This window comes from Callospermophilus lateralis, chromosome 13 (genome assembly GCF_048772815.1).
Source record: "Callospermophilus lateralis isolate mCalLat2 chromosome 13, mCalLat2.hap1, whole genome shotgun sequence".
Lineage (NCBI taxonomy): Eukaryota > Metazoa > Chordata > Mammalia > Rodentia > Sciuridae > Callospermophilus > Callospermophilus lateralis.
This window is the reverse complement of record NC_135317.1, coordinates 67,663,323-67,689,371: the sequence shown is the minus strand read 5'-3', so window position 1 is coordinate 67,689,371 and position 26,049 is coordinate 67,663,323. Positions and strand designations below refer to the sequence as shown.

Sequence of the window (26,049 nt, the reverse complement as noted above, 5' to 3'; positions counted from 1 at the left end):
CCAAATATAGTTCATCAACTGATTGTATTGTAGAGGCTACTTCCTGAATTCCCACAGTAGGTCTTTCACACCCTACATAATCTTTTCTCTCCTTTGTAGTTATTTGGTCATTCTTAGAAAGATTGGGGTTTCAGAAGCATGTTCAAAATGACTAAGATAACATGTAGTGTTGAAGCATTACAAAAGGTTCTTTTATAGGCAAGTGATATAAAAAATGCTACAGAAAATCATTATGTCAAGCACCCATTTTTTTTGTTGCTAATAACTAGCAGTTTTCAGGTATTTGAACTCTCCAAAAATTTAAGATATGAGGATCTTAAAACTGCTCATTAAATATCACTATGTTGCAATTAGCATTGGATCGTCTTGCAGAGTGCACTGTGAGAATTTTCAAATATTGATAGCCTCATTTTTTCAAAGATGAAGAGCAAAAATAATTTTTAAAAACCTAGTGAATGATCAACATATAATATTGGTTAAATGAGAGAACAGATATGTAGTTTCTGTCAGTATCTTGCACATATTAGTCACTTGATAAAACTGAAGCAATAATAATAAGGTGGCTATCCTAAAACTATTTTTATTAATTTCTTAAACTAAACACAGGAAATTCTAGATAAAATTTGATTTCTGATTACTTTAACCTGAGTTCTTCAGCAGAAGGCTATAAGAAAAGTTGTGTGCTTTTTGTGGAAAAAAAATTGGAAAAGTAGTGTGCTTTTTTTGTGCCCAAAGGAAACTCAAGAGTTCAGAAGGGAAACTGAGGCAAGAGGGACAGAGTTTTTAACTAATGAATATATCATTTCAAAAGATTTTCTGTTGGTCACTTTTAGCTTGAATAAGTTCTTTTCAATCTTAGGATATAGAAATAACAATATGAAAATAATCATAAATATTTTCTTTTATTAAGTGTGTTACTTTTGATCACAGATCTTGGTATATATAAAATAAATATGTGCATCACTGTATGAAAGGATACACATGTCGACATTAAGAGGTTAATATTTAAAGCAATTGGGAAAGATATTTGGAATGGTGAAGACCAAATAATCATATAGCACTACTGAAGCTTGTAGTTCATATTTCTTCATTAAATAAAATAAAATCTACTAATGCAAATGTGCTCCACCCTCATTTAAAAAACATTCCTATTTTCCTCTTGCATAGAACTCCCTTATCTTAAGGATGCAGGTTGAGACTTTAAATTCTAAAATACACTAATCATAAAGAGATGTTTGCCATGCAATATTAGGTTTAAAATTTAAATACTCCTAAGGGCACACATGCATGTATTAAATGATTTGGAAAATCCTACTCTGGAATTATCTTGATTGATTTATCAAATTTCAGTCCACATTTTTTACCTTCCTTGCTTGCTTGTCACAGGATTCAGAGTGTTATACTCTTATTACAGGTTTCCAGAATAAGAACGAGAAAAATTGTTTTCCTTTTAGTACTATGTACTCTGCCTGCCCCATGTTCAATAGCACATGATTTGGAGTTTCTCTAATTAGAACATTCATTAATGTAGGTAAGACAGTCTATGTTGAGCAGCCTGCCTTTGACCAAAGCAAAGGACGCCTCCCTTGGTGATTGCTTTTTCCACTGTCTGCTGGACCAATGAATTAGTAAAATTTGAAATTTGATATTCAAGTAAGCACCAAATATACACATTTCCTTTTTTCCTCTTCTGGTTTTCTCTTCCAGACAGGCTTTTCTGACACCCTGTTTTAAGAGAAATGCACTTGCTTTCATAAATGTCTCAGCTCTGTGTATTCTAACTATGGCTGCACTTAGTGTGCCCCTTGCCAGACAACCGAGGCCTCAAGGGAAGAACACTGGTTATTCATCCCTGTAACTTTTATGTCCCTTTCTGTCCCTGGCTCACAGATAACATTTGCTTGGTTAAATTTTCATAGAATTACTTAAATCAAACTCTCTTTTTAATCAGTAATTCAACTAACAATTTTTGGGCACCTGTCTTTATCAGACTTTATACCAGTTTTTTTTTTTTTTTTTAATTTTCCTAATTAGGACATTTGTGATGCAAAGATAGATGAACTAGAGCCCTGGCTGTTGAGAAATTACAATTCAGAAAGGCATATTGATGATACACAAATAAATCCAAACCAAAATTCTAGGAGAACAATGAGAAGGGAAGGCTTCACAGAAGAGGTGACATTTGAGCTTGATGAAGGGATAGAATCTGCCACGCAGCAAAAAAAAAAAAAAAAAAAAGAAGCAGCTTGTTATCTTAGATCTAGATTTTGTTTAACATTGTAATGTCTTTCTGTCTTAATCTGGAAAAACTATAGTTTCCTTTGTAAATTGCTATGAGAATCTCAAAGATAAATGAAGATTGCTGAAGGAAAAAGGAAAGCAGGACACAATTACTAGGATATTCTCACACTTTGCCCATCCCCTGTTCACAGTACAAATTATAAATGTGTGAAAAATAAAAAGGTTCCATGCAATGAGTCACCCAGGATGCTATCAATACTTAAAAATCTGACCAGGGAGGTAATAAGACACATCTACCTTTCCTGTTCTGGTCAAAACTCATATATAGCCTGGGAGCAAAATAATAAAGCCATGAAAAAATTTGCATGCAAATGCACAAAATATTCTAATCCCACAAATGACATTTAAGAATGTCTGTTAGCAAGAAAAATACAATTTTAAACTATAAGTTTGGTGAATTTTAAACTATAAGTTTGGAGAAAGGATCAAATTTTTAAAAACATCTCACAACTAAATTCGGGGTTTTGTTTTCTGTTTGAGGTATGGAAGTGATTTTTAGAATGTAATTTCAATTTCAATAGCTGATCTCATTACTTGTGTTATCATAATGACCTGCTGTGGTGTCATAATGGTCTGTTGTAGTGTCATAATGACCTGCCATGATATCATAATGACCTTCTTTAGTGTCATAATGACCTTATAATGACTGGCTGTGGTGTCATAATGACCTCACATGATGTCATACTGACCTGCTATAGCATCGTAATGATCAGCTATGATGTCATAATTCCATGTCATGATGTTGTAATGACCTGATGTGATGTCATAAGGTCCTGTTGCAATATAATAATGTCATGCTGTGATGTCATAATGACTGGCTATAGTGTCTAATAACCTCACGTGATGTCATACTGACCTGCTGTGATGTTATGCTGACCTGCTGTGATATTATAATGACCTTCCATGATGCATAATGACCTGCCATGATGTCATAATAGCCTATGTAGTGTCACAATAACTGGCTATGGTGTCATAATGACCTCACATGATGTCATAATGACCCGATACGTTTGTCATTAAAATGACTGAAATAACAAGTTGATTCATATTTCAGTCTTTTTATCTGGAAAACTTAAAACCAAATTAACTGACTCTGATTGATCTAGGGAATCTGTATTTTTAAGGAAAAGTGGGTTATCTCATATTTCACTCAAATTGGGTTTTAGTAGGTAAAATGGTATGAACACATTTAGACTGAGGTTCAAAGAAACTTGATATCCTCTCCGAGTTTTATGTTCATATACTATATATAAAACATTAGTAAACATATGAGAGATATACAATACTATCATCAGGAGGGATAGAAGAACAAAATTTTCAGCTTCTAGGTAAGTGTTTTCCTTTCATTAATCACATGTTCCTAAGTCTAACACAATCTAAATGCTGCTTTGCAAGCTGCATACATGACAGGTGCCTGAACTGCTATCACGTTAAAAAAAAAAAAAAATCACGTGTTGTTTGTATTTATCTGGTTGCAAACAGTTGAACACTACACTGACCAAGTTAGCTGGAACAAACATCTTTTATTAACACACACTTAACAGGATTTAAAATATTCATGAGAAATGTGCATTATTATTATTTGGTATCAGCACACTAGATTTTTAAAAATGCATGGAACTGGATATTGCTTGCACACCGATGTAAATGACAAATTATTTGAAAAAAGAAATCTATTAAAATTCTTCCTGGCCCTTTGTCTATGAGAATTTCTCTGCACCCAAGCTGTGGCTTCTCTGGTTGTAGCTCAATTCTTTCCTAGGTTTCTCTTTCAGGTTTCTGTCCCACCGCAGGCTTGATGAACATCACTGTCTTGAAATATCCCATTCAAAATATTGCCACTAGTGACCTGTTTGGGCACTGGAAAGTTTTGGGGGCTATGGCTGATGGAGAGAGTTGCCTGTTGATGGTATAAAATTTAAATGTGGGCATGAGGTGACTTCTCTGTTTCATTCTGTAAGATGATATGTGAAATTTCTACATTGAAAATTGCACTTTGGTGAGCGGAAGGTTCTGGTCAGGATCAAGTCTGAAGTGTGATTCTAGCTTGGAGCTGTCAGCATGGGTGGTTTTATAAGCAATGCTTTGTGGTCTTGACAGAAAAACTGCTTGTGCCCAGTGCCAATCACTCAGTCTTTGTCAAGTCAATTGCACATCCTTTCAGACATGGCATCCATCTCCACTGACATCCAAAATATAGAGTACACTGTCACCATGTCTCAGGGGTGAGTTTGCACTGGTAACATAACCTACAGGGGCAAATGGCCAGCTTCTGGCTTTTTGCTAATGTGCGTGACTCCACAGTGTATGTGCAAAGCAGAGGAAAGAAGAGTCAATCCATCTGAAGGAAAGGATTTCAATAAAAATGTTGTCTGGGTCTCTTGAATTGCTACCTGTATTGTAAATCAGTTACATATTCTTACTTAAGGAAAACGAAGGGTTAATGACCTCACCTCAAACCCAGGCCTGAAATATCACAAAGATGACACTGACTCTGCATGAAATTTGTAACCACAGAGAATCAGTAAGACTTATTTTATAAAAGGAGAGAGGAAGTAAGTTGCCTCAACAAAGGATGCTGCCTTAATTGGTCATTTGCAATGTTTTAGGCTTTGTTTATTTACATGCCACCCTCCTGCCTGTAGATAGGAATTCCTGGCCCCCATTCAATAAGGACAGTGGGAACATCACCACTGAAGACTCTGATTGTGTCCTTTCTCTGGGGCAATACAAATTACGGTACCAGAAAAAGGAAACCCTTTCTCTCATCTTCCAACTTGACATTCTACCATTACCTCTGCAGTGGGTCGATTAATTATTTTTACTACATCTTTATGGAGTGCCATCAAGCAAGCGTGTTGCTCTCTCTGAGAAGGAGATTCAATATCTATTTTCAGTTGTTTTCTTTTTTAAACGTTTCTTCAGAAATCTATTTTCAGTGTGAGCATTCCAGTTCATAATCTGAATATAGCTGGTGATCACTATGTTTGCCTGTCCAGAGTGGTTATAATGCTCCTCTAAAAGGAGAATGGCTATAGGGTCTGGGGTACTGTTTATTGTACTGTACTGATTGACTGACTGGCTCCCTCGAGACCAAAGACATTGCATGTAAGTTAGTTAACTTGCTCCCTAGGAGTAACTACAAATTGGGAGACATGGATTAAATATTATATATTACTGTTCCTAGTAGTGTTTTGATGATATAAACTTTAAAGATCTGAACTGAGGAAAATTGTTCTGATTCTCTCACTTTATATCTTATCATCACTGAGATAATAGAATTAAAGGTATTATAAAATAAAACAATCTACTTAATACATATTGATATTTTTTTCAACTATACCATTAGATTAACATATAGTCTTTTGAAAGTCACTCAGGTTCTCATTGGATATAATGCCAGAATGGCAATTGGCCAACAGAGAAACATTTCCTAAGAAGCCTATGATTAACAGACTTGACAAGATTAACCCCAAAAACCTCATTCCTCAAAGATAGTGTCCTCATTCACTCTTTGTAGCTTGATTTAATTTCCAACTTTTCTAAAAAAAAAATATGATACTTCTCTCTAAATATATATGCTTGGGTAGATGTGGTCTGTATAAAACCAAACTTTATACCATGTATTTATTTCCTGGATATGACTTAGTAAAAAATATATAGATAAGAAAGACTTTTCAATGAAAATCTAGAAAATTATCTTTATTAGTTGAAAAAGGCAATCTCTCTGTACTCTTGGTAAGGCATGCAGAATCACTATTACAGATTTTGCTTCTTTATCCTAGAGGTTGTATTTTGGGTATAAAAGTACAAGGGACTTGGTTTCCAGAAATAAGTACATGGGCACTCCAAGCAGTTTCATGATGTAATGTCCATATTTCATTTTCTTCTGCCTGCCAGAATTCCTCTAAAGCAGAAAATATTTTCTCATAGAACAGAAAATGGCAACCTTTCTTTGTCAGGGCACCTAAGTGTACCCTGAAGGATAGAACGGGGCCATGCCATAATTTATCGTGAAGTACTTCTTCCTGTCTGTATGCCTAACCCTCCAACCCCACAAGCCCACATTTTTCTTCCTTCTGAGAGACTGACCGCTTTTATCCTCTCTGTTGCCCTGGAAAAGATTATTGTTGCTTAACGAGAAGAAAATAAAAGGGGCTCATTTCCTTGCTTTGGAAAAATTAAAAACAGTTAAGGCTTCCTAATGTAGAAGACATTTGGCTGTATACTGTTTAGACCACTTACTGTCCTCGGCAGTCATGAGTGGAATCCAAGAACTGTGTGCACTGCCAAATCCATTGGAGGCAACCAACCGAAACTCATACTCTGTGTACGGTTGGAGATCTCTCACTTCATAGCTTAACGATGCAGAAGGACTGGAAAATAATCTATATGGGAGAGAAATGTTAATTAGGAAATTTTAGTCATTCGGAGAAATAAAAAGCAAGTAATTGTAGAAATTTCCAGAGAAATAGACATACATGAAGTATTGCCATTTTGTGCCATCAAATGATATCTCTTTAGGAATAAGTGGTCATGGGCCAGAGATTTGTAAATTTGTGTTTACATGAGATATAAATTTTATCAGTATTGAGGTTGATTGTCATGGGGAATTTACAGAACAGGGACTATAATTTTCCAGTCATGGTTTAGACAGCCATTTGTCATTTTCAGATATAACCTGGCTTTATGCTCTACGTGTGTTCATGAAAAGCTTAATGTAATGAAATCTTACTTCCAAAGCTATCTTGAAGAAAAATAGATGTTTTTGCAAAGCACATAGTTATTTGCCAGGTTGTTTGCTTGTTTCTTCTTCGAACTTTCAAAAACTGACCTGCATTTGTGGCAAATGAGAGCTGATCTATTCTTCAAAAATTGTACATGTACATACAATAACCCAGCTGACAGGAAGATGGGCAAAGGAGAATGCTCACTCTAGAAAGCCATGGGTGGAGTAGCCAGGCCTCATCTGGAGTTGGTATCTGGGAGAGCCGGGAGCGTTGTTACGAGCTGGTGTAGACCAGACAACCTGAAGACTGGTTGGAGTGGCAGATGAAAGCCTGGGAGGCAGCACGCCATCTGGAGCTGTCGAAAAACACAGATGAATTAGAGCAGAGAAAACTGTGGAGAACATATGCTGGATGGAATCGAAATGCTCCATATACTGGAAAAACTGTTCCTCAGGATCAACAACAATGTTAAACATGGTCCATTTAATTTAACATTTTCATTCCTGAACTACTGTACTTCCTTATTGTTCATTTCAACACAATTACATTAGTATTTCAGTCTTAAAAGCCAGCCCCCAAACAGCAAGACAAATGAATATGCACACATTCCCACCTGTACTTCTGTTTATCTAATTGAAAACAGGGAGGGAATTTAGTGAAGCAAATATTAGAGTACCTTTTTAATTTAACTCTTTGTTCAACAGACCAAGTGACTGAACACTGAAGTAGTCCAGGTCTTAAGTTCGTTCCATCCATAACCCATAATCACCTTAATCACACTATCACACAGGAACATCATGGGCTCTTTTATTCTTTCTGAGGAAGAGAAACTTGCTAAAATTGTACTTTTCTGTAATTAAACATGTAGCATATTTAATTCTTAATTAATTAATCAAATCTCTTGGCTTAATTCTCACCCATGAGACTATGAACTAAATTTTTTTTCCATATATATCTTAGGAAGTTATCCCTTTTCACAGTGCCCTTGCCCTTAAATATGTCACAAGTCAGAGCATACATGTTACATTTTCAAGCATTGGTAAATCTGTCCTAAATTCAGTGTACCTGTTTGGTATAATCTATCAGAGATTGGTTCTAGAAGGCTTAATAAGAATGAGTGAATCTACAGCTTATTTTTTTTAATTTGTTTTATATGACAGCAGAATGCATTACAATTCATATTACACATATACAGCACAATTTTTCATATCTCTGGTTGTATGCAAAGTAGAGTCACACCATTCATGTCTTCATACATGTAAACTTAGGGTAATGATATCCATTTCATTCTACCATCTTTCCTATCCACCCTTTCCCTCCCTCCCCTTTGCCCTATCTAGAATCCATCTAATCCTCCCATGCCCCCCCCACCAACCACCAACTAAATTGTGAATCAACATCCTTATATCAGAGAAAATATTTGGCATTTTTTTGGATTGTTTAACATCACTTAGCATTATATTCTCCAACTGCATCCATTTACCTGCAAATGCCATGATTTTATTCTCTTTTAAGGCTGAATAATATTCCATTGTGTATATATACACATTTATATATACACATTTTCTTTATCCATTCATCCACTGAAGGACATTTAGGTTGGTTCCACAGTTTAGCTATTGTGAATTATGCTGCTATAAACATTGGTGTGACTATGTCCCTATATTATGCTGTGTTTAAGTCCTTTGGATATAGACCAAAGAGAGGGATAGCTGGGTTAAATAGTGGTTCTATTCCAAGGATTTTGCATACTTCTTTCCATATTGGCTGCACCGATTTGCAGTCCCATCAGCAATGTATGAGAGTGCCTTTTCCTCCACATCCTCGCCAACACTTATTGTTGTTTGTATTCTTAATAGCTGCCATTCTGACTAGAGTGAGATGAAATCTTAGAGTACTTTTGATTTGCATTTCTCAAATTGCTAGAGATGTTGAACATTTTTTCATATATTTGTTGATTGATTGTATATCTTCTTCTGAGAAGTGTCTGTTCAGTTCCTTGGTGCATTTATTGATTGGGTGATTTTTTTTTTTTTTTGGTGTTAAGATTTTTGAGTTCTTTATATATCCTAGAGGTTAATGCTCTATCTGATGTGCATGTGGTATAAATTTGCTCCCAAATTGTAGACTCTCTATTCACCTCACTGATTGTTTCTTTTGCTGAGAAGCAGCTTTTTAGTTTGAATCCATCCCATTTATTGATTCTTGAAATTAATTCTTGTGCTATAGGAGTCTTATTAATAGACACAGTGTCTCTGGTGTAACTCCTAGGTCCTTGATCCACTTTGAGTTGAGTTTTGTGCATGGTTAGATATAGGGGTTTGATCTCATTTTTTTGCATAAGTTTTCCCAGCACCATTTGTTGAAGAGGCTATGTTTTCTCCAATGTACGTTTTTGGAGCCTTTGTCTAAGATAACTGTAATTCTGTATTGAAAAAAATTTTTTTTTTTTACAAGATGACTCTGGTTATTTGAATTTTCCAACAAGTATAACTTGAATGCATATATCACATCAATGTCTGTTCCAAACCTAGTTGAAACTCAACAAATTAAACAAAGTTCTATGGCTTTAGGAAAATCATTTAATGACCCTGAGCCTATGCTTTTTGATCTTTAAAATAAGGATTCTTTTGTAGGATTGTTGTGAGGATGAGATCATGTAAATAAAACACCTTATTTTGGGCTCTGAAAATTAGTAGTTGTCAATTATTATTATTATTACTATTATTTTATTACTACCATTATCACATTGAACTGATTTGACCTTTCCTTAGCACAACTTAATTATTATGATCATATAAATATTTAGGAATATTCTGATTATTTTAATATAAGTTCCTATGACCACTGGTGAAGGAGAAGTGATCAAATAATGAAAATGAATGAAATTATAGGGGTTCATTTTTAACTTTATTTTGCACATATTGTGCTATAGTGTATGGGTTTTATGTGCTCAATGACTCAGGAGAACCTGCCTATGAACCATGAGGCCAATGAATGACCAGTGATGAGAATGGGAGAATTAGATGACATGTTTCATCAATCTTCTGTAAAGGTTTTGGGTTCATCAATAATGCACTCAATTGTTCAATACACATTTATGGAGGCTCCACTCTGTGCAAAGTAGTGTCCTTCATAAGAAAGGAAAACAGCACCGAGTAAAACAGAGACCACTCCTGCCCCTGTGGAGCTTATAAGTGAAGTGAGCAAGTAACAACAACAACAAAAGATATATAAAAGGATGCCAGGTGGTGTTGAGTAACCTGGAGAAAAATAAAGCAGGAAAGGAAAGAAAAAATGAAGAGGAGTTTGCATTTTAGTTATGAGACACCAATTTGGATCACATAGAAAGATTTTAGGAAGGATATGTAATGAGATGATATTTGGACAGAGACCTCAATTCCATAAGAGAGGAGGCCATGAGACCATCTGGAGGAAAAGCCAGATAGCCAGAGACAGGAAATGCAGAGGCAGCATGGAGAGGGGGTGCTCTGATTGTGTTCATGAAAGAGCAGAAAGGCCAGAGTGGCTGAAACACACTGAGGAGGGAGAAAGGGGAAGTGAAAAGAGATTAAAGGACAGGCAGGGTCTACATCCTGTGGGACTTTGGAAGTCACAGGAAGAGCTTTGGATTTTGTTATAAATGGGGCTGGGAGATACAGTAGGTTTTTAGTAAGGGTAATGACACAATCTAAATCTAAATTTTTCAAGATCACTCTGGGCTAATGGGAAAGAGGGACAAGAGTGGAATTAGGGACATCACCAATTGTGATAATCCAGGAAAAAGATGCCAGTGGCTTAGATGTGAGTGATAGTTGTGGAGGTGATGAGGTATTTTGCTATTGAGTGGGGAGTGTGTTAGTAATCGAATATAAGGGATTCAAAGACAATGCTAATGTCAGCCCAAACAGGTGAACGGTAGTGTCATTACTGAAATGAGCAGTACTGATAGGAAAAATTGGTTGCAGGGGGACTATGAGTTATATTTTGTTCATGTTATATGTATATTGTAAACTCATTAGAGATATCACAGAAGTTTCTGATGAGAGTCTAGGGAGAAGTTGTAGGTCAAAGTAGATATGGTATTTAAAGGCTGAGACTAAATGAAAATAAACTAGGGAGAATGTAGATAGAGTGGATATACAAGAGGTCTGAGCCCTGAGCCCTGGAATCCATCAACATTTATGACAAGGCCTCTGTAGTAAAGGAAACTGACAGGGGGTTATCAGTGGGATGGTGGACAAACCAAGAGAAGGGGCACACCGGAAGCCAGGAAAGGATATTACAAAGAAAGGGATGGTCAAGTGCATCCAAGCAGGCTGAGTTTGAGGAAGAAGACCAAGAGCTGCAGAGCATATGCCTGTAATCCCAGTGGCTCAGGAGGCTGAGGCAGGAGGATCACGAGTTCAAAACCAGCCTCAGCAATTTAGTGAGGTCCTAAGCAAATAAGCAAGACCCTCTTTCCAAATAAAACATAAAAAGGGGCTGGGGATGTGGCTTAGAGGACAAGGACTCCTGGGTTCAATCCCTGGTTATCCTCCCCTGCAAAAGGGTTAAACTTTGCATTTGGCTAAGTGACAGTGTTTGTTGACCTCACCAAGAAGAGAAGCCATAGAGGTGGGCTTGGAATTCTGACTGAAGAAGGCTAAGAAGAGAATGATGGGGAAAATGAGTAGATTTAGTAAGCTTAGACAACTTGTTAGAGGGAGTTTGCTTTAAAGAGGAGTCGAAAATGGGAGAGCAGCTAAAGAAGTTCATGGCATCAAACAAAGGTTTTGTGGTGTGGCAACATGTGCATTCTTATTGAAAAGATTGAATAGGAGACATGGGGAAATGATATGTGGGAGAAGAAACAATAATTGCCACAGCAAAGGGCTTGTGTAGAGACAGGCAGACAAAACAGGGCACATGTGAATTGAATGGACAGCCAGAGCTTCTGGCTGTTGAATAGAGCAGGGTCGGTGGTCTCCATTGTGCAGAAGTGAATGCAGAGAGTGAGATGCAGGGAAGTGGGTAGAATCAGTGATGGGAAAATAGCAAAGATCTCTTACCATGTCTCAGTGAGCAAAATAAAAGCAAAGGCAACAGCCCAGGGCCAAAATGTGAGGGTGAGTTAGTTACTTGAAGAGAGAGAAAGTGGGATAAAATAATTATCAGTCAAGTTTGGCCTGACTAGGAGCCACAATAAGACTGCCACCCAGGGCCAGCTGTCCCATAGCTTAGCTCTAAACCTTCAGTGTGAAGAACATTCATTGCTAAAGACTTTGAAATCAATACTTTATCTATGAACACAAATAATTTAAACAATGCTGACTTCTTTGGTATAGATGCTTCAGTTGATTTTTCATATACAATACGTGTACACATGTAAAACGAGCACTGCCAAAACATGGGCAAAAAATAAGGTTCAATTTTTATATAATGTGTGACATATAAAACCAAGTCCCTCATTTGAATACTGTTTTGTCTCATTTTTCTACACCAAAGAGTACAATGTCATTGACAATCTAAATTCTGAATATTAGTTCTAAGTCATCAGCATGAAAAGATAATTACAGTTTTTAATATGCACCCCAAATCTCTTCATGTATTTAAAACTGCATTATCATACTATTGAGAAAGAGGATGCCCCAAACGAGGCTCCCTAAGAATATATAAGTATCATGTAGTTTCTTCTGAGTGATAACAAAACAAAATAGCCCTTAAATGGGGCATACTTTGATTATATAAAACTGCAAAGTATTTCCAAACAAGTGGTCATCCTGAATTAGTTTCACGTAAGTACTTATTCTCTATGCTCCTAGTGATGATGAATTGTGGACACCTTTCTTTCCCCTCTGTTTAACCCCTTTTATCCTAGATCTACTCCTTAGAGGCTCCTTAGCGCTGAAGCAATAACTGGGAGCCAGCCATAATTCCACCCCTGGTTTTGCAACAGAAGAGCCTGTATCCATCAGCTTGATATATTGTCTCCAAGATGCCATGTTGCTCAAAAAGCTTCTCTCAAGTTTAATATGACCCTCACGGGGCAAACACTCCACAGACAACCTCCCTGAATCAACACATCTTGTCCAGTAAATACTAATTCTACATGGCAACTGGATAAAACAGCTATTCCAATCTATAAATTCTTGAGAAGGGAGTTTTTAATAAAATTTCAAATTCAGCTTTCTCTTGAAGGCAAAATTAATAGAAAACATTAAGCAATAAATAAATCACACATTGAACTATTTCTAGTTGGTATAATTTTGAATATATGATTTTATCAAACTTTTCAATGATGTACACTTGTAGACTTTATCTTTTTTTAAAAAATGCTCCAAAACAAACAATAAATGATTTACAATTCAGGATCCAACCCTTTGCACACACAGATTTATAGAACTCTTGGGGTGAGCTCTAGAGGGCAAAAATAGAGACTTTTCCCCACATAGCAGATGACTACTAAGGATGGAGGAATGAGAGGAACAACATCGTAGGGAGAATATGAATTCTCAGCAAGTCCCCCATGCACCAATTTTTTTGAGGACACTCCCAACCTGTTACTATTGCTGAGTATTTTTTTAAATTTTTTTAGTTGTTGATGGACCTTTATTTAATGAACTTATCATCAATATGCAGTGCTGAGAATTAAACCCCATGCCTTACACATGCTAGGCAAGTGTTCTACCACTGAGCCACAACCCCAACCCCATTGGTGTGTATTCTTTTTATATATATATGCATGCATTGCAAAATAGTGAAATAAAATGCTGCAATAAAAGACAAAATAACCTATATTAATTTGTATTAAATTCAATTTTGTAATAGAAGCTACTGAATGCCACTGTGTACCAGGTCCTTGCTTGAAGCTGCCAAGGGCTACTATTCAATAACTATTAACACAAAACTATATGCATAGAATTAAAAGAGGTATGAATGCTTTGGGGAATTGGAAGTTGGTGTTTTGGGGAATTGGAAGTTAGAAACTTCTAGGGGCGCATTCGTCCTCGCCTTTCAGAGGATCATGGCTTGTACAGGTGCTGCCATGGGGCCCTTTCAGATGGTTCATTCAGATTAATCATAAGCCTCAGCCTCATTCCAGTGCCTCAGGCTTCTCCAGCTCTTCCTGTGCTCATTCCATTCACATGTTACGCTTCTTGCTGGGTTCACTTGAATTCTGACTCTACCCCATATTATGCCCTCATTGCAGAGATTAGATCTTTCAGCATCCTCGAGTGGGTTTCTCTGTTAACAAAAGAGAAACCATGAACGTTTTATCTCTATGCATCCTTGCTGCATCGCTGAGTGACCTGGCACTCATTCAAAAGCCTTGGATCACACATTTCCCCATCATTTTCTGAAATAGCTACATCTGAGCAAGGACTTTAAATTCTAGTTTCCAGAATGCAAAATTAAAGTTCAGACACATATACGGACTCATTGAGTCATGAACAAATTGAAAACAGAAGGCAAGACTTGATTTCCAGTCACTAAACCATATGTCATTTAAAAAGATATTAATTATGAGGAATATGCAGATGTGCTAACAAATGGACAGTCAACCTTGAGCCCAAGGATGTGCAAACAGAGCAGCATAAAATGATAACAAGTAGGTTAGAGCAGGTTTCATGGTCATAAAATTGCCTCTCCCAAGAACTAACTTTTTGAATACATACTATGTGCCAAGTTCTTTAACATAATTATTTCTAAATACACAGAATTAGACTCCAAAATCGTAGCATTATCTCTGTGTAGTATAGATAGACACTGAAGCTCTGAGAAGTTAAATATTTTATCTTAAATCACAAAACTGGTTAATGGCAGAGGGAGGATTCAGAGTAGGACAGGATAGTTCAAAGACAGTGCTCTTAATTCTTCCACCATGAGGCAGCCTGTTATAGAAAGTGGTTTATAACATAGAAGATTAAATATATTAAATAAAAATAAAACAAACCACTTACAAAATTAAACATATAAGCTTCAATAAAGTTGGGATATACTTTCTGCCCAAGTCATATTCTTAAACAGTATTCTCCTGGTTTCATTTATTGATTTACTTACTATCACAGAGAGAAACTGTCTCCTTATCATTCATAAGAAATCTCACATACAGCTACCAGTGTGAATTTGCCAGTTCTCAGGAGCTAGTCAAAGGACACAGAAATTTGCTTTGGGACAATCTCATATTAAGGCAGAGATACTACTTTGGGATACAATCATTTTATCCTTTTCCTCAGTGTCCCTTTGCCACATAAGTGAAAATCAAATTTGAAAAGCCTAGGCAACATCTCTGAAACCAAAGAATAATAAATGTCAACTTCTGGTTTCACACATCTTTTGTGTTTTTAAGACATTTTATATCTCCACACCAACCTGAATCCTTTTTCTTTTCTTTTATTTTTTTTGGTACTGTTTGTTTGTTTGTTTGTTTTTTGGTACCAGGGATTGAATCTTGGAACACACAACCACTGAGCCACGTCCCAGCCCTTGATTTTCAGACAGGTTTTCCCTAAGTGGCTCAGGGTATTGCTAAATTGCTGAGGCTGACCTTGAACTTGTGATCTTCCTGCCTCGACGTCTCTGAGTCACTGGAATTACAGGAATGTGTCCCCATGCCTGGCGCCAACCTGAATCTGAAATTTAAGTCCAACCATAGCTTTATCCCAACAGGTGGGAAAGAAATGGTAATAAAAACTCCATGGGTACAGAGATTATGCTTTCCATTGTTTTTGTAAAAAGTGCTAAACATCCTCAAATGCTAAAATTTTGTTCCTCAGATTTAAACAAAACCATCTTTTTCAAAATATGTATTTTTCTAATACAAATATATGTTATGGTAGAAAATTTGAAAATTCAGTGAAAAAAATCAGTTAACATGATTATACTATGAGAGAGAATTCTTATAGAAGAACTTGGTTGTCTTTTTCTATGTAAATATAGTATACATATTTAGAAAAAAACTAAGGTGATTTCCTACATATTTTTTCAGTAAACTTTTTATTTTTGCTTTTTAAACGTAGGTCAAAAATTCCCTGTGACATTAAATATTTTCAATAATTTCTCAAAATTATCAGCACATAATATTTTTATAGATGTAGAAAATTCCCTTAAAAAGATGATGTCGATAAATATAGAATGATATTGTTTTCAGTATTATAAACAATACAGAATAGACTAATAAATGCATCTTTAGTTTCAGTGTTTAAACTAAATATTTTCAATAATTTCTCAAAATTATCAGCACATAATATTTTTATAGATATAGAAAATTCTCTTAAAAAGATGATGTTGATGGATATATAATGATATTGTTTTCAGTATTATAAACAATACAGAATAGACTAATAAATGCATCTTTAGGCATGCTTTTCAGAATTGTTGAGTGAATAGGCATGAATATTGTTATCACTTCAGATACTAGTGGACACATTATTTTGCAGAGAATTGAATTGATTTATATGCCTATCACTAAGGTATGAGCAGTCTATTTCCCAGTATCCATATCAAAATGAATATTTTATATATGTATGTATGTATGTGTGCCTATGTACATATAATATATGATAATAAAACTATGCCTTTAGATATTTTATTATGTAATTTCATGACATAAATATATATTACCTATAATCTATATAAAGTATATATACAACATAAGTTTTAAGTTAGCAAATATTTAAAAGTACCTGGTCTATTCTTGTGATCTGGGAATATTGTAATAAACACAGAAAACAGTTTCATGAAGGATAGCAAGATGATAGACAATGAAAAAGAGGGAAAATTATAGACAGTGAACAGGTCATGGGTCTCCAGATACTTATGGGCAGGAGGGATAGACAGGTGGAGCACACAGGATTTCAGTGAAATTTCAATGTCTGAGTCCCAGAAGGAGAGGGAGAAAAATCCTCAATACATCTTATATTTTAAACATAATTCCACAAATAATGTTTAAACACTGAAACTAAACCACAAGATGACAAAGAAAGGATCAGAGAATTATACCACAAAATCTACATTAAGTTTAGCTACTGTCAAGTAGGTAGCAGGCATTTTTTTCCCCTCTGAGATTCTTGGGGACTAAAGCAAAACAAAAAATAGAAATATGATGAGTTACCCATCCAGCACATGTTAAAAGTTTTCTTTAGTTTCCCCATGAAGTTTCCATTTTATTAGCATGAAATGGATCTAAATGGAATCTCAATATTTAATAATTTACAGTTGTGTAAAATATGGCAATGACAGTCATTTTTATCTGATTTCTAAAAAAACCCACTTATTCTCTGGTCATAGATGGTATAGAGATGCACCATTGATGCAATCATACGTGTACCTAGGATAATGCTATCCATCTCATTCCACCAACTTTCCTATCCTCATAACCCCTCTCCACCCTCCCCTTTGCCCAATCCAAAGTCCCTCCATTCTTCCCATGCCCTCCTGCCCCTATCATAGATCAGCATCCACTAATCAGAGACAAAGTTCAGTCTTTAGGTTTTTGGGATTGGCTTACTTAGCATAATATTCTCTTACTCCATCCATTTACCTGCAAGTGCCATAATTTTATTTTTTTTAATGTTGAGTAATATAAATGTTGCACTCCATTTAGGTATGATGAATTGAAATGCATTCTGCTGTCATGCACAACTAAGTAGAACAAATAAAAACTTAAGAAGCAAAAAAGAAGAAGGCTAGACAAAAATGTTTTAATATTTGGTTTTGGAAAGTCTTTTCTATTGTGTTTGTGAAAGATCCCGTGCTAATACAACTACAATAAAAATCCAAGCTGATACAAAAAAAAAAAAAAAAAGAAAAAAAAAACCCAAAAAACTCTTATAATTCTCCTATCAATAAGGAAAACACAACTTTACACTAAATCTGACTCAACCCTAAATACATTGACATAGTTGTCTTACTTCATCATTTATAAACATATATAAGGCTATCATCCTAGTTTATTATCAACTACCTTTCCAGCCCAGACCTCATCCTCGCTGCCTGGCCCCTACTGCAAAATAAGTAAAAGTCTGCCACATTCTCATGAGCCATCCCAGCATTTCCTGGTGATTCATAAGTATCCACACAAAACATGCCATAAATGTAATTATGAAAGAGAACATCTAGATGGCCATGGCCTTCAGTCCTAAAAGAAAATGTTCTGTATCTGCTCCAGAGACTTTTCTGGCCCAGAAAAGGTAACTAGTAAAATCTCATCAAATCTGTTTTAGATAAATGAACGTTGATTGAAGTCCAAAGTTTTTGTAGAGTTTAAAATTTTTTATGTTAAAGTTATTAAGTAAGTCAATCACTTTAATAGCTTTGGTTAACTGCCCCTTGAGAAATGCTTACATCTTGACACTCATTGATAAAAATAAACACACTAAAGGGGCTGAGGCTATAGCTTAGTGGTTGAGTGCTTGCCTTGCATGCATGAGGCACTGGGTTTGATCCTCAGCACCACATCAAACAAACAAACAAACAAACAGATAAACAAAGATTGTGTTCACCTACAACTAAAAAGAAATTTGAAGAAAAAACAAAAGAAACACTAAAATACCAAATTTAATTCTAAGCAGTTATTATATGCCAGCAGCTGGCATATAATGCCAGGAAACTGAATGTTTTATATATATCCTCACACTTGATCCTCATGAAGATTCTATGTATGAAGTAAGTTGAGACAAGAAAACGAAAGCTTGATAAGATGAAGTATTGTGGGCACACAGCTAATAAGTAGTTGGGCTGCCATCTGGATTCAACTGTCTCCAAAACTCAAGTTCCTAAATTCCATTTATGGAAGTTCAAATGACCTGACCCAACCAGAACACTGGCTCCTCTCACAGGTGCAGAGGGGGCTGGCTTCCTTTCCCCACTTGTTCCACATCTTCCCTCCCTGGATCCTAAAGATTCAGCTTGGAGTGTAGATACTGCTCTGCCAGTGGAGAGATCTTATAGCTAGGAGATTTGGAAGGATGCAATAAATTTTTGAAAAAAAAATAATTTCAATGGTATCATTTAAATCTTGAGGAGGTTTTTGTAGTGGATGTTTGAAGACATTGTCTTTGTCTCGTCTCAGTCTTCATCTCTTCCTGTTTTGTGGTTTTTATCTCTTACTTGGTCAAGGCATCTTTGACTCTGAGAGCTTCCCAAGAAGGGCTCCAGTGAAAACAGAGAAACAAGATCCATAACAAGGACTATGGATTTCATGGACCCACACTAAAGAAATGATATATTCTCAAGGTAGCCATGAGTATAGTGAGAAGAATATTTAGGACAAAAGCAGCATCTGGAAAGAGAGTATGTGAATAAAATAAAAATTTTAAAAAATCCATCATTTACTTTTTATCTCAAAAAAATTTAAAAAAATTTAAAAATCCATCATTTACTTTTTATCTCAGTGACAAAATATTTTAGGGCACATTATTGAATTAAAAAATGATGTTTTTGTCTTTTATCTTTCACTGACTTCTTTGGGTCTATCTTTCCAAGGGAAACTCAAAACTTCACCAACATTTCAATGGCATGATAACATATCCATCTAAATTGGTGCAAATATTTGTCAAAACTACTACGAAACCCAATGGGCTGTTCCCACCTGGCTGAAGTAATTATTCTTCCTGAAATGAAAAATGGCCCATGTGTTCACTAAGAATGCTTTAATTAGAGTGGAAAAGAAGTAAGGATATCCCCTGTTACAGTATATAATAGGAGTAATATAGAAAGAGGGGGCAGAGGTGGGTCAAGGCCACCAGAATAAAAAGACACCACTGAATACTAATTGCTATTGACCATTTTGAGGAATAAAATAATTCCACTTCACATTAGCATCCACCATCCGCGGGACAACACACCTCCACCTCCACCTCTCTTTGTGATTTAAGATTAGAGAGTTACTTTAAATTACTTGGCAAGACAATTTCATTGAATTTGTTAGCCAGGAAACATCAGACAGACGGAAGTCATCCTCTGTTAATTCTGAAATACCCCACAGCTGTGAATGATGCAGTTCTTTGTGCTCAGAGAAAAATAGGGATCTTAAATTTCATTAGATACATTATTTGTTCAACTAGAATGTGGAACTGTCACTTTGTCAAACTAATTAGAGGCCTTGAGGTCATAATGCCCAGAAGAATTTTCTTTCTTTCTTTCTTTTGTATGTTAAACCACCAACCAAATTTTTTTCTTTTTTCCTTACCAAGATTTCCTAGATTTAGACACTTTTTTTTGCTTGTGACATTTGAATTCCTCTTAGTATTAAGGATGTATCTTAGATTCCTATTTATTCTGATATTATCATTTTCATTCAGTTAGTTTACAGACAGCATAGATTAAATTGTTTTTCCTTGAGTATCTGGTTAATTAGATATCCTTTGTTTAGAGTATATCTTGAATTTGGAAAAATAATTTAAAATATGTACAACAAAAATAATATTTAATTAATTCTATCCTATACTTAGTTCATATAGTTTATTCATTTCATTTAAAATAATTCTCTGAAGAATTTAGCCTTTGTGAAATTTAAAAGATATGCTTAGCAAGGTTAATAAATAATTTTCATAATGAGTAAATTCAAGCTAGTCTCAAAAGTAGCTCTCTTTAGAAGGAATACATTAAAGTTTCCCTTGTTGAATGTATCTAACAGGAACAAGAGCAAATAAATAAATGACTCAGGTAAGCAAAGAAAATAAACTATTGTATTTTAGAATGAGACTTGAAATTAAAAAACCTTTGAACAAAAATTTTGGTCATTTAAAGATTGAAGAATCAGAAGGGATTGGTTATTAAAACCATCTAAACTATGGGCTTGTACCTACTATTCAAATTGATTAATTAATTATTCAAGTAATGCATAGCTCTAGGCTTAAAATTTATCATATATAGGTCAGCTGCTATGATTTGCATGTCTGTGTCCCCTCCCCCACAAAATACATATGTTGACATTATTGTGGCCAACGTGATATTAGGAGGTGGGATCTTTGGAAGCTGACTAGGTCATGGGGACAGATCACCCTCATGAATAGGTTTAGGCCCTTCTGAAAAATATTCTGGAGAGCTCTCCAGCTTCTTCTACTATGTAAGGTTAAAATTAGGAGATGGCTCTCTACAAGGAAGAAGCTATAAGCAGACACCAAATCTGCTTGTACCTTCATCATGGACTACCCAGACTCCAGAACAGTAAGAAATGAATTTGTTGCTTAGTAGCCATCTAGTCAGTAATATTTTGTTCCAGACACCTGAATAGACCAAGACAATCTTCCTCATCTCAGTAGATCATTAACTTCAACTTCTTTATTAGGGCAAGCAAAACAGTAGTCATCAAAAGAATTTAAAATGATGAAAAAATTCTAAGAACTGATTCCACTTCATAAGTAGAGTTAGAATAAAAATTTGAGAAACAAAAAGTGATGCTCATTTGACCACAATGATGATCAATAATTATATGATTAGGTCCATGTGAAGAAAATTTATAATTAGGAAATCACTGGTAGTTTTGTTCTTTTTCTAGTAATTTAGCCACACAATTGTTACCCAGTATAACACTGGTATCACAACATACATAAGATTTAATATCAAGGAATTTTATCATTTTAAGATTTAAGCACCTGGGGGTATTTGGAAGTCTGAAATAAATGTGTTCCTATAATGCCCTTCTTTAATTTGTATATAGCACAGATTAGAATACCCATTTTTGGAAGAATAGCATGGTAATCAAAACAGACTTTTCTGGAAGAAGAAAGAACTCCCTAAGAATTTCTAATTGTTAATTGGAAAATAAGATTATTAGGTATATTGCATGGACAGGCTGTGGTCCTGTTTAATTGTAATGCTTCCTAGACTTCAGGAAAAATTGGGTTAATTTCCTACTGCCCAATCTTCTCCATCATGGGAGAAGAATTAAACTATGCTGTGTAATATGCAGTTATTATGTGTGTGTATCATGCTGTATGCATTACAAGACATCACATTTGCTCTTCTTGGTGTCAATCTCACAAGGTAATTCATATCATTTACTCCAATTTCAGAGATGAAAAAAAATCTGAGGCAAAGTATGATTATAGGAACTTGCTACAGTCACGTAAAAAAGAGGAGGAGAAATTAATATTTGAAAAAGATCTAGCTGGTTTTATAATCCATGCCCTTAATCAGTGGAATTATTTGCTTATGTGTGAGTGTACATATGTCAGTGGTCTTACTGATAAACAGAAGAGGGATAAAATGTGACCCTTTCGTGTATATATTTTATCCTCGAAGCTCTTTGTTTTCCTCTCAATAACCTCTAATTTCTTATTTTGCAAGGAAATAAGAAATTTACAATTTGTTTTTTCCTAAGTAAGTAAGCATGGACAAAAAACTAAGATGATCAAGAATGTTTCACGGAGTGTAAGACATTTAGGTTCAATTGTTTCTGAGGAAATATCTCAAATATGTCTAAATCTTACAGATTTTTCAAGTAGCCTGCATCCATTCTACAGAAAGACTGTATTCTGCCATGTCCCTGTCAGACACAGTAACAGAAATTACTGTATGTTTTATTAAAAACCTATTTTGTGTGTGTGTGTGTGTCTCTTGCTCTCTTTTTATCTAAAACCCTAATTTAGTTGTTGTTCCCTTAGGTACAAAGTACACAGTTCATAATTCATTTGATATAAAATGTCACTTTAGATTCTTGCCCTTCTTTGATAAATGAGAAAAAACATGTACATTTCAATTTCCTCAATGCCAGAACTACCAGGAACAACCCCCTGTTGTGCTTCTCAAAGACCTTTGTGTTAAATTAAACATCAAGATTCAGAAACTGTGGGGAGGGATATTTCTAAGACAGAGAGAACAAATACATGAGACAGAGGGAGACAGCTAATGCTTTTCCTACCAGTCAAGTGATATCTCCCAAAGAGTATCTTTGATCCTCAAATTAGTCCTCACTTATAATTTAGTATACCACAACCAATCTGCTGCTTCCTTACATTTAGTTTTAAGAGTCAGTTGTTGGAATTATCAAGGAAAATACAAAGTTAGATGTTTATGAGTTCATTTAATTTTCAACTTAATAGTGATAGCTTATGTAAAACATTTATTTAATATGTATCATGCTTTCTATGCTTTTAAACAAATAATTGAGAACCTACTTAAGCACCAGCTGATCTGCTCTGTGCACACATTCTTTATCCTTTGCTTAAATCCATCCAGGAAGGTTCTGTGATTATGAAACCCTTTGTCAAATGAACAAATTAAGGCTTAGAGAGGACAGAACTTTCCAAGGTTAAATAATGAGTACATAAAAATTCTGGGGGCAATAGGTTGTATATTGGTTGAATTCCATAGTTTGACAAACACTGTGGTCAATTTGTTTAACCAATGCACATATTAGGAAATTTTCTTACTTGATTTATAGAGTCAACTATGTGAACAAGATTCAAGCCTTTGTCTGTGGTCATGCCACAATTTCAGATATTGATAAAGAAGGTATTTCTCCTAATTGTCTAAAGGACACAGATAGTCATTCCCATGACCGTTCTGGAAAATGATTTCTCCACATATTCACACTGTTCACAGGGGCTGGATTCTAGAATATTCTATCTGCAAATGAGTGTCCTGTAGTGTTTTTAATCTGTTCGTGGAAAGTTGATTTAGTATAATAATAAATATTATTCACTTCTTTATACTTTCCTTCATTTTTACAAATATAAACTTTTCCCTCTATTTTAATGAAGTTTTTGACTTTTTCAAATTTAACACCATTAGATAAACTAAATCTCTCTTCATAGGCCTAGAAATTTTGTACAATCAGAAGAATCACATGTCCTCATTTTTTTTTTTTTTTTTTTTTGAGATACAGAGAGCATTAACACAAAGAACTCAAATTTAGTCAGGTCCAAAGAGAGGGTAACTTGGTAATTAACAATAATGATGCCATTGTTACATACTAATATTCTGAGTAAATGTATTCACACTAGTTTTAATAAAATTTTCTGTACCATATCCGCACAAAAGCTTCTACAACAGCAAGTCAAATCAGAAAATCTAAATTTTGTATCACTAGCCAAAGGAAGAAAGGCACATTACAACTCACAATGCACTTAAGAGATGAAAGTACAGAAAAGAATTTTTTTCAGAAAAGTATGATTCTTCATTTCAAGAAGATCAAGATAAGGACTATCTTAAATATTGTCCTATTTTATTCAAGTATATATTAGAAGTTTGTGGGTGAATCCGAAAGATTTTCAAACTAGATGGTATGCAAGTAAGTACATAAAACCACATTGGGTAATAATGGGTCCAATACATTGTCTTTTTGTCTTCCACAAAGAGTTTGTACCACATAATATTGCTTCTACTCAATGTTTTTTTTTTTTTTGAAAGGCTGTAAAAATGTTTAACCAATTATTTTTTCACCTCTCATTAGAGGATAAACTGAGGAGCATGGATCATGTGGCTAACTGGAGACACACTCCAGTCCTTTCCCAATGGGCTTCCAACACCCAACAGCACAACCAAACTATACCCTTGAAATTGGATTTGACACAGCTGTAGAGTCAAGCTGCTTCTTCAGACACCTGTTGATCAGTGCCTAGACATCTGTGCTTCCTCTGCTAAAGATGATATGAGAGGTCAGTGCAAAGCATGCCCACTGAATAATAGATGATGGTGACTCAAAACTAGTCTTCTATAGCCAGGCTCTAGGCTAAAATACAGACTCTGCCTTTTCCTAGTTGCATGGCTTTAATGTACTAGTTGCAAGTCAAATTCCTCATGTGCAAATAAAGATAATGAGAGCACTATCCTTGTAGAATTTGTGAAGATTAAATGAGGTATTGTATGCAAAACAGAGTTTGCACCTAGTAAATGCTAGCTTGTTATGAGTGATCATTGCATCAAAAAACTTTTTATGAGATAAAAGATTACATGATAATAATTGTTCTCTAGGTGACTGGAAGCTAAATCAGTCTACTCTGTGGAGTTACATTTATGAACTCCTAGAAGGAAAAAAAAGAAAACCTAACTATGAGATCTAACAGCCAGCCAACCCTAGAATCCAGGATAAAGCTATAACTGACTTGAAACACATTTGAAAACCCTACGGAGGAGGTGTAGTCACAAGACGCTCATTAAAGAAAACTCCCAGAGGGAAGAGATTCAGGTTTTAGTTACATGGAGCTCCTTGTAACAGATGTTCTGTGAAGGAATCAAAGAGCAGAGGAAATTTCCTTGACAGCATCTTCACAGTAGGACCGATTAGTGTTCCTCAGTGCATAAAACATCAGGCCTGTTGCTTTTTGGTGCCACAGGTAGGGCTCAGCATCTGGAACTGGTTATCCATGGTATCCCTAGCTGTCACATTCAGGAAGTTTGTGAGCAATGTGTCTACTTCCTTACCTTGGAAAGGCCAATGGCCCTAAGAATGGAGTTTCCTTTCTATATTCAAAAACAAGTTGAGCACAGGGGCCTGTTCTGCACGTTTTTCCCTCAGTAATTCTGTGTCCCAGTTATAAGCGTCAAATAGAAGCATGGACAAAATCACACAACATTTTTGATTTGAAGGTATTTCAGGGATGCTCTAGTTCTGTGGTTTTCAAACTTGGGCATGCATCCAAACTACCTGGTGGGGAGGGGAGTGAGAGGGCATCTGTTAAAATCTATTATATAGATTGGTTGACCTCAGCTTCAGAATTTCTGATTCAGTAGATGGAGGGTGGAGCTTAAGAATCTGCATTTGGAATAAGTTCCCAGGTAATGATGATATTCCTAGTCTGGAATCCTGTTGTGGGAACCACTGATGTGGTTTAAGTCTGCCATTTTAGTGATGAGAAACCTGTAGTGTACTCAACTAAATTACTTGGGTCAAACCAAATAGCTAATGTGTGTAAGTCATTGGCAAAACTCAGGACTCTGAGACCTGAAAATAGAGAAGTTCCTTAGAAGATTGTCAGGTGAAATGACTCTGAAGAGCACCTTCAGAATAGGGCTGGTGATTTCACAGATGTATTACAGTTCACATCAGGTTTGTTTCTTGAGGTCTCCTCATTTGAGAGCTCAAACA

The 26,049-nt window shown here is 35.5% G+C and overlaps 1 protein-coding gene across 3 annotated transcripts in view; it reads right to left on the bottom strand.

Moving 5' to 3' along the window:
* The window catches only part of Ush2a (usherin), a 724,044-nt gene that overhangs the window by 243,180 nt on the left and 454,815 nt on the right, over positions 1–26,049 (bottom strand). For all 3 annotated transcript variants that reach the window (XM_076831652.1, XM_076831654.1, XM_076831653.1), the window contains 2 exons: positions 7,236–7,386; positions 6,547–6,689 (listed from right to left, as the gene is read on the bottom strand). In XM_076831652.1, coding sequence (XP_076687767.1) covers positions 6,547–6,689; positions 7,236–7,386 — 294 coding nt within the window. The remainder of the gene's footprint in view (positions 1–6,546; positions 6,690–7,235; positions 7,387–26,049) is intronic.